The sequence below is a fragment of the Phaenicophaeus curvirostris genome, unplaced genomic scaffold (assembly GCF_032191515.1).
Source record: "Phaenicophaeus curvirostris isolate KB17595 unplaced genomic scaffold, BPBGC_Pcur_1.0 scaffold_115, whole genome shotgun sequence".
Taxonomy (NCBI): domain Eukaryota; kingdom Metazoa; phylum Chordata; class Aves; order Cuculiformes; family Cuculidae; genus Phaenicophaeus; species Phaenicophaeus curvirostris.
Window position 1 is genome coordinate 359,672 of NW_027206736.1, and position 8,864 is coordinate 368,535.

Sequence of the window (8,864 nt, forward strand, 5' to 3'; positions counted from 1 at the left end):
AATTCAAATTCTACAGCTTCATCTCAACAACCGCCGCAATTATACGATTAAGCAGGTGCACGGGGCTTTCAGGTCTGCTCAACAAGCCCGAGCATCGGGAGACTCCAAGATCCCACTGACGGAGCAACAATGGGAGAGAGAACCTGCAGCCGCAGCCAGGAGCTCATCCTCTCGGGGGAAGGAAACCTGGATGCCGGCAAAGCCACCGCGCTCGGCTCTGACAACAAGACGACACCCTCGGAGCTGTCACCTGGGCAGCACAGAGGAGTCGCTGGTGTCCTTCTCTGCTTTTGGCAGCGCGATCTATGGATCTGGAGCTCTTAGAATCACAGAATCATCAGGTTGAAAAAGACCCACCGGATCATCGAGTCCAACCATTCCCATCAATCACTAACCCATGTCCCTCAGCACCTCATCCACCCGGCCCTTAAACCCCTCCAGGGAAGGGGACTCAACCCCCTCCCTGGGCAGCCTCAGACAGGGACCAATCACCCTTTCTGGGAAAGATTTCATCCTGATGTCCATCCTGAGCCTCCCCTGGTGGAGCTTGAGGCCATTCCCTCTCGTCCTGTCCCCTGTCCCTTGGGAGAAGAGCCCAGCTCCCTCCTCTCCACAACCTCCTCTCAGGGAGTTGGAGAGAGCAATGAGGTCTCCCCTCAGCCTCCTCTTCTCCAGGCTAAACACCCCCAGGGCCCTCAGGCTTCTTCTCCAGCCCCTTCCCCAGCTTCGCTGCTCTTCTCTGCACTCGCTCCAGAGCCTCAACATCCTTCTTGTGGGGAGGGGCCCAGAACTGACCCCAGGATTCGAGGAGCGGTCTCCCCAGGGCCGAGTACCTGTTGCAGCAGGTAGTGCTACGCAGTAACTGGATTTTATTTATGAGCCGGTACCTGTGCGAGCGTTTCAGGGGGAGGCAGGGGGTCTCCCTAGTCTGAAGTGGGGCCATCACCACGTCTGTGTTCTGAAGCACCATCACCCTCATCCCCCGAGACCTCATTAGAACAGAGCCCCAGAAGCAGATTAGGAAGACGCGGCGCACGACGGCTTAAAATTCACATTCTGACTTGACAAAGTTTCCAGAAATGCCGATCCTTTAAAAATAAACCACGGCCACCACAACAAAACGTCCCCGAACCCTTCCCAAACGCGACGTTCCAGCGCTCAGGCTTGTCCCCTGGGGACCGGCCAGAGGGAACGGTGCCACGTGACCACCTGGTTGCTCAACGCGGCTCTTGGAAGGTGTTCAAGCGGGACGATAAGTGCGGCGTAAGCCTATAATGAGCATAAAAAGGAATCCATCCCAAATGTAAACCGGGTCCTACCCTTTGCCTCGGCCGATCTCGGTGGAACAAACACGGGAGCGCTGCGATTACAAAATACTCCGCAGGTGAACTTAGGAGCTTTGTGCCTTTATTCTCCTTGACTCAGGACGAGCCTAAAATTAGAAGGGAGCGCAATGCTCCGCATGTTACGCTCCAGCACACGTCGCAAACATCCAGCTCTGTAAACTGGTCCGAGCAGGGAGATTCAAACGACGCTGGGCGCTATTTATAATACCTCACATGCACAAAACAGAGCGACACTTCCCTTTTCCAGCACCGATGCTTAAAAATAGAGCTTGGGGATTACGACCCAGCCAGAAGCATCTCTCCATGGGGACCGCGATCCAGCCTCAAGCATCTATCCAAGGGGACCACAAGCATCCTTCCACGGCAACCAAGAGCATCTCTCCACAAACACTACGACCCCACCACAAGCATCTCTCCACGGACACTACGACCCCCGCACGAGCATCTCTCCATGGACGCCATGATCCCCCCCATAAGCATCTATCCACAGACACTATGATCCCACCACGAGCATCTCTCCATAGGGACCACAAGAATCTCTCCACAGGCACCACAACCCCCCCAGAAGCATCTCTCCACAAAAGGGGGAAGATAAATCAGCACAACACAAACTCCAGGCTGAGGGGAGGCTGCAAACCCCTCGCCCTGCAGCATCCCCGCCGCTCCCTGGCGCAGAACAATGAGCCCTGGCTCGGAACGGCCGCGGTCAGGGGTGCGTGAGGTGCTGGGGTGCGTCCCCCCCAGCTGGCTGGGGCACCCCATCAGCTGCTGCTCGCTCCGCCCCGGACCCGGTTTCCGGGTAGTAACAGAGCAGCCAATCCCCGGAGCTGTGCGCTGCGCTCGAGGCCTCTTCCCTGCAAACACAGCCGCTCGCCCCAAAGCCGGAGGGATTTGGGGATCCCCGCTCTGGCACCCGCAGTCGGGGCTGCCCGGAGCTACCCTGGCTTCGAGCACTTCTCAGGGGATACCCCTACGCTTCCATGCGGGTGACGAGGTGTTTTGTGGGGAGCAGGGAGCTTTCCAGGGGTGCAGGAAGGCTCCCCCCACCCTGCAGGGATGCAAATCACCCCAAACCCCAGGGTTCGGGGGGCAGGAGCCCCCCAGGAGGGAGCGAGGCAGCGCGGCTCCCCGCTGCAGGCCCTTCCCCGGCGTTTGCACAAGGCTGCGATCGGCGGAGAAACAATAAGTGACTCAGAGTTTCAGCACATAATCGTCCAGGCGATTATTAAACGTCGCTTCGACATGTTTAACGCGCACGCAGGGCGCTCTGCACACCCCCCCCTCTCCCCCAGCCCCGGGAGCCGAGCGATCCTGCCCGGCTCACAAAGACGCATCCATAAAGGACATGGACGTGTCGGGATTGAAAATAGGAATAATAAAGGGACCCCGCTCGGCTCCTAAACCTGTCAGAGTGGGAGCAGCGGCGGTGCTGCCACCCTGGCCATCGCCCCCTCCCCACTCGGGAAGGCAGCCCTCGGCAGGCCGTAAATCCCTGTTATTCTCCATCGGAGACACGAAACGGAGCGGAAAAGGGAAAAATGTAATGAAAATGGCAGCAAAAAAGGGGGAAAAAACCCACCCTAACACAACAACAAAACCCCGGAGCCCCCGGGAGAAGCTGCCCTCAAGCACATTCCTCCAGAGGAGCCTTGGCCCCCACGAGCCCCCGGCAGCTCCCCCGTTCCGAGCAGCCCCTGTTCCAGGTGGGATCCCCAACTCCCTCGGGAAGGAGCCCGGGCCTGGCGAGCTGCGCTCCCCGGGCAGCCCGGGCGAGACAAACAAAAACGGCTGCGGAGGGAGGAGTGGAGAGGAGTCATCTGACACAGCCAACTTCCCAAGTTTGTTGTCCACAGGAGAGCGAACGCTGCGGCCCTCGCCCCTCAGAACACCCGGAAGGCCACGCCGAGCTTGGTTGTTGGAAAATCCTTGGGTTTCTTTTGTCAGGGGGTAGAAAGAGAGCGGGGTGGAAGCTACCCCGAGCTGGGAGGAGCACCAGGTCCTCAGGGCTTTCCACCTACCACCCAGCGAAGCCACCTCAGGAAAACCTGCTCTTTGTCTCCAAAAACACCCGAGATGCTGGCTAGGAAAGGAACAAAAAGGGGGAATAAAACAAAATAAAGCGAGAGGGGGAGGGGAAAGGAAAGCAGCACCAGCTCAGGTTGGGCCTCGGTCCCTCTCCAGCCCAGAGCTCCTTCCAGGTTATCCCTGAGGAGGGTTTGATTCCCTCTCCGCGCACCGAACAGCTGGAATTCCCAACCCTGCTCCCGGGGCGCATCGATCCCCATCGGCGTTCGGCGGAGCCTGACATGTGTGTAACTTTAAACCCCCGGATAAAAATAGCTCCGGTTGAAGCGCGACCGGCAGTCATTTCCTATCTGCTCAAAAACAAGGCGAAGGAGAGCGGCTTTGTGGAGGGGACGCGCAGGCCGGGCGTCCAGCAGAAGTTTCCGTCGATAAGCCACCCTCGCACCGCAAACGGGAGCGGGGCTGCTCCTCCCTCCGGGAAAACGCTCCGAAATCCAAGCCAAGTTTGTTTATCTCTCTCGGGAAAACCAAATCGGACCCAATTCCGGACGCCCCGCCGGCGCCGAGCCCCAGCGCGTCGAGAGCCAACGGAGCCCAAAGCCATTTCGGCCGCTCGGGTCCCCGCGAGCCCCACCACCTCGTAAACAAAAAACAGACATCGAGCGACCCCAGAACCCAATTCCCAAGGATCTTTTTCCACGCCACCCACACGCCAGGCAAGAGAGAGAAAGGATTCGCCGCGCTGGAAAGGGCCAAAGGATAAAAATAAGGAGGAAAAACATAAACAGATCTATCGCAGGAGAGGGGGGGGAAATAATAAAGGCGAACCCAGGCTGGAGCGTTACATAAACGGGAGCTGCGAGAGCGGCCGCCGGCCCAGAAGCCCTCGCCCCCCAGAACCGTGGCCCCCCCCCCAAATCAGACCCTCAAACCAGCACCAGGAGCTTCGTGAGGCTGAAAACAACAACGAACCCCACAAACGCCTTTCTCGGAGCTCCCCCCATCCTCGCCCTGGTCTGGGGGGGCGAGGGGCACCCAGGCTGGGGGGGGACAGAGGGGGACCAGCCCCCCAAAAGGAGGGGTGGAGGGGGTCAGGCCTCACCCCCAGGAGGAGGGGGGTCACCCCATGGGGACAGGGGAGTGGCCTTCACAAGGGGGGGGGCCACAGCAGCACCCCCAGGCCACAAAGGGGGACACCACCCCAAAAATAAGGGGCAGGGGCATCAGGACTCACCCTGGGGAAGGGGGGTCTTCACCCCATGAGGAGGGGGCAGCCCACAGGGGCTCCACCAGGGCCACAGAGGGGGATCAGCCCCCCCAAAATAAGGGGTGGAGGGAACAGGACTCACCCCCAGGAGGGGGGGTCTCAGCCCTCAGCAAGGTGGGGGTGATGACAGGGGGATCCAGGGTCCCCCAAACCCCCCACCACAGTGAAGGTTGACAGGGGTGGAAATGGCAGGGGGGGTTCCTAGTACCCCCTGCCCCAGTGCAGGCCCGGGGGGGCAGTTCCCCAGTGCTCACCGACCACCCCTCCCGAACCAGAGAGGGGGGATCGATTCCGGGGGGGTCTTGGTCCCCCTACCCCCACCAATCCCAGGCTGGGAGCGGGGAGGGGGGCAATAGGGGTGGATCCAGGTGCTCCCCCTGCCTGGTGCCATCCCGGGGTTGGGGGGGGAAGGTTGGATGATGGAGGGGGAGGGAATTGGGGGGGTCCCAGTGCTCCCTGGTCCCCTCGGCTCTGATGCAGCCGGGGGGTGGGGAGAGGGCAACGATGAGGGGGGGACAATGTGGGGGGGGGGGGTGATCCCAGCGCAGCTCCTGGGGCGGGGGGGGGGTTGGGGGCCTGTTCGGGGGAGATCCCGGTGGCCGCCCTCAGTAGGGCCCCCGGGGGGGGTATGCTGGGGGTCTGTTTGGGGGGGTATCCCAGGGCCCCCACCTCCAATACAGCTCCTGGGAGGGTTGAGGGGATGTGGGGGGGGGATCCCGGTGCCCCCCCCCCCCAGTAAAGCTCCTGGGGGTGCTGGGAGGGGGACCCCGGTGCCCCCCCCCGGGGCGGGGGCTGCACGGCGGGGGGCAGGGGGGACGTTGAGGGGGGGCTCCCCCACCCTCCTCGCGATGGGGGGGTGAGGGGGCGATGCCGGGGGAGGGGTGGGGGGTTCCCCCCCCTCCTCCTTCTCCAGGGTTGGGGGGGGGGGAGGGGGGGTGTCGCCGCTGGGGGGTGAAGGATACAGCTTGACCACGTCGGTGTCCATCCGCCTCTTGCCCGGGCTGGGGGAGGACATGGTGGTGCCCGCGGCCGCCCCCGCTGCTCCGGGGGGGCTGGTCCGGGCCCCCCCCCCGCCCCGCCGCGGTCGCTGTCGCCGCTGTCGCCGCCGCTGCCCCCGGCCCCGCTCCGGCCGCCGCCGCCACAGCCTCTCTCTGGGCCCCTGACGTCACCCGCGATGACGTCACCGCCCCGCCGCGCCCCCATTGGCTGCGCCGCCCGCGCCGCCGCGGACACGCCCCCCGCGCGCGGGGCACGACGGGAGTTGTAGTGCGGGGGTTGGGGGTGGGGGGGGGGTCGGGTCGGGGGAAGGATCCGGAGGCCGCGGGTTCGAGGCCGCGCTGGGGGCGCTAAGGGGGAGGGATGGGGGGTCGCGGGTTCGAGAACCCAGTGGGGACACTGAGGGGAAGGGAGAAAGGGGTCGTGGGTCTGAGACCCCACTGGGGACACTGGGGGGGGTGAGACTGGGGGTCGCAGGTTGGAGGCCCTGCTGGGGTCACTGGGGGAAGTGATTGAGGGGTTGTGGGTTCGAGACCCCATTGAAGGGGAAGGGAGTGGGGGTCGCAGGTTTGAGACCCCGCTGGGGACACTGGGGGGGAAGGGAGAAAGGGGTCGTGGGTCTGAGACCCCGCTGGGGATACTGGGGAGTGAGACTGGGGGTCGTGGGTCTGAGACCCCTCAGGGGTCACTGAGGGGGAAGTGATTGAGGGACCCCAGGCTGGAGACCCCTCTGGGGCCTTTAGGGGTGGGGGGAGGTGATTGAGGGACCCCAGGCTGGAGACCCCTCTGGAAGTGTCTGAGACCCCACTAGGGCCATCGGGGGGAGAGAGGGATCGAGGGGTCACGGATTCAAGACCCCACTGAGGGGAAGGGGTTGGGGGGACACGGGTCTGAGACCCCTCTGGGGCCACTGGGGGGGTTGTGGGTGGAGAGGGATGAGGGGACCCCAAGTCTGAGGCTCTGCCGAGGCACAGAGGCCTGGGGGGGGACAGGGGGACAACAGCGACCAAGAGGTCGTGGGACTGAGACCCCTCCAGGACAACAGAGTCAGCATGATGGGGGGATGGATCCCGGATCTGAGACCCCAACAAGGCTCTGGGGCCATCGGAGCCAGCGCAGGAACAGGGGAGATGTCTGAGCAGCCCGGGTTCCAGACCCCACCGGGGCACCGGGACCATTGAGGGGTCGAGACCCCCATGTTTTGAAGAATCTGAGGGGTCACAGATTCCAGACCCCAGCAAGGACCACGGGGCTGCGAGTCAAGACTTCGCTGGGGGCCCAGGGCCAGCACGGGGGACGGGAAGGGTCCAAGGGGTCGGGGGTCCAAGACCACAATGATCTGAGACCCCAGCGGGACCCCAGAACCGGCACAGGGTCCCCAGGCAGCAGGACGCGAAGGGGGGGTGGGCAGCATCACCTGGGCGAAGCCACCACTGACCCCAAACGCCACCCAGGGACGTGGCTTGGAGCCCCTGCTTGGGTGGCACTGGACGGGCTTGGGGGGTCCCTCCCACCCCAAACCGTTCCATGGGTCTACGGTGAAATTCCAGCCCTCAAAACGCGAGTCACCGGTGCGACAGCGCCAAAGCATCTCCCCGTGCCTCAGTTTACCCAGCCGGACGGGGCAGGCAGCGCCAGCGCCCCGGAGGTGACGGAGAACGCGTGACGGTGGCCGCCACGGTGACTCTGCAGCCGGAGGGGCTCTGGCGTGGCACCTCCACACCCCAGGGCGGGCGCCCCGCATTCCTCACCCCACCGGCACCCCAAAAATTCACCCCAGCGCTTCCTCGGGGAGCCCCGAAACACGGTGACCTCACCCCACACGTGCCTGTGGGAGGGGGGGAAGGTGATGTCCTCCATCGAAGGATCATTACACCCCTCCAGCCCCGAGTCCGAGCGGATCCTCAGCCCGGGAGGGGAATTTGGAGCAGCAAAGGGGAACAGGGTTTATACTTGAGCAGAGAGAGTAGTTGGGGCAGAGGGTCCCCTGTTTTCTGAGCCCTCAACGCTCCCCGAGTGGCTCCGGGCAACTGGGAGAACAGGAAAATCAGGATTTTCCCTTAATTTCTTTAAATCCCTGTATTTTCTCCCTGTAATGAATCATAGAATCAGAGAACGCCACCATTTCACAACAGGGATAATTTCAGGCCAACAGGAACTAGGAAAACATCCTGTTTGGGGTGATTTTCTTGGGTGGGGGTATCCTTAGGACCCTCTTGCGGCACCCAGACCCCCACACGTGGGTGCACAGGGGATTTGGGGCCCCCTGAATCCTCCTGGGTCTTGAAATCGGGGGACACGCGGCACGGGGACATGGGAAACCATCAGAAACAGGGGAGCCAGGGGCGATCTGGGGAGATAAGGGACCCCTAGGAAGGTGTGGGGAGCTACAAGGAGCAGGGGGAGCTACAGGAGGACAAGGGGAGCTGGGGCAACCCACAGGAGTCTGGGGTTTGGGGGACCCAAAGGGGACAGGGCAAGGTGGGATGCGGAAGAAACCCTGGAGCTGGGGCTGGGGAAACCGAGGCAGGGGCTCCTCCTCGAAATGGGGGGTCCTTGGCTCAAAAAACCACCACAGGATGATATTTCCTTGTGCTTTCGCTCACACCCATGTGGCTGCAGCAGGAGGAGGTCCCAGCCTGTGCAGTCTGAACCCTCCCTAAAGCCCCTTCATCCTTGGGTATGGAGATGATGGATCATGGTCTCCCTTCTTGGCTTCTTCTCTCCCTCGCACAGAGGCTGCTCGCTCTCCAGCCCCGTCCCTGAGACACGGGAAGCCCTAACCCACTTCTTACCAGGTTTCGGCTGCATCCCAGCCTCCCCTGCCCTCCGCGCCGGGGGATTTAGAACCACAGAATCATAGAATCACCAGGTTGGAAAAGATCTCCAGGATCATCGAATCCAACCATTCCCATCGATCACTAACCCGTGTCCCTCAGCACCTCGGCCACCCGGCCCTTAAACCCCTCCAGGGAAGGGGACTCAACCCCCTCCCTGGGCAGCCTCGCACAGGGACCAATCACCCTTTCCATGAAATATTTCATCCTGCTGTCCAGCCTGACCCTCCCCTGGTGGAGCTTGAGGCCATTCCCTCTCGTCCTGTCCCCTGTCCCTTGGGAGAAGAGCCCAGCTCCCTCCTCTCCACAACCTCCTCTCAGGGAGTTGCAGAGAGCAATGAGGTCTCCCCTCAGCCTCCTCTTCTCCAGCCTAAACACCCCCAGGGCCCTCAG

General features: G+C 62.6%; 1 protein-coding gene across 1 annotated transcript in view; it reads right to left on the reverse strand.

The window, feature by feature from the left end:
* The window catches only part of UBE2H (ubiquitin conjugating enzyme E2 H), a 44,718-nt gene extending 38,987 nt beyond the window's left edge, over window positions 1-5,731 (reverse strand). Inside the window, exon 1 of the mRNA XM_069882316.1 lies at window positions 5,601-5,731. Coding sequence (XP_069738417.1) covers window positions 5,601-5,653 — 53 coding nt within the window. The 5' untranslated portion in view covers window positions 5,654-5,731. The remainder of the gene's footprint in view (window positions 1-5,600) is intronic.
* Between the last annotated feature and the right edge of the window lie 3,133 nt (window positions 5,732-8,864).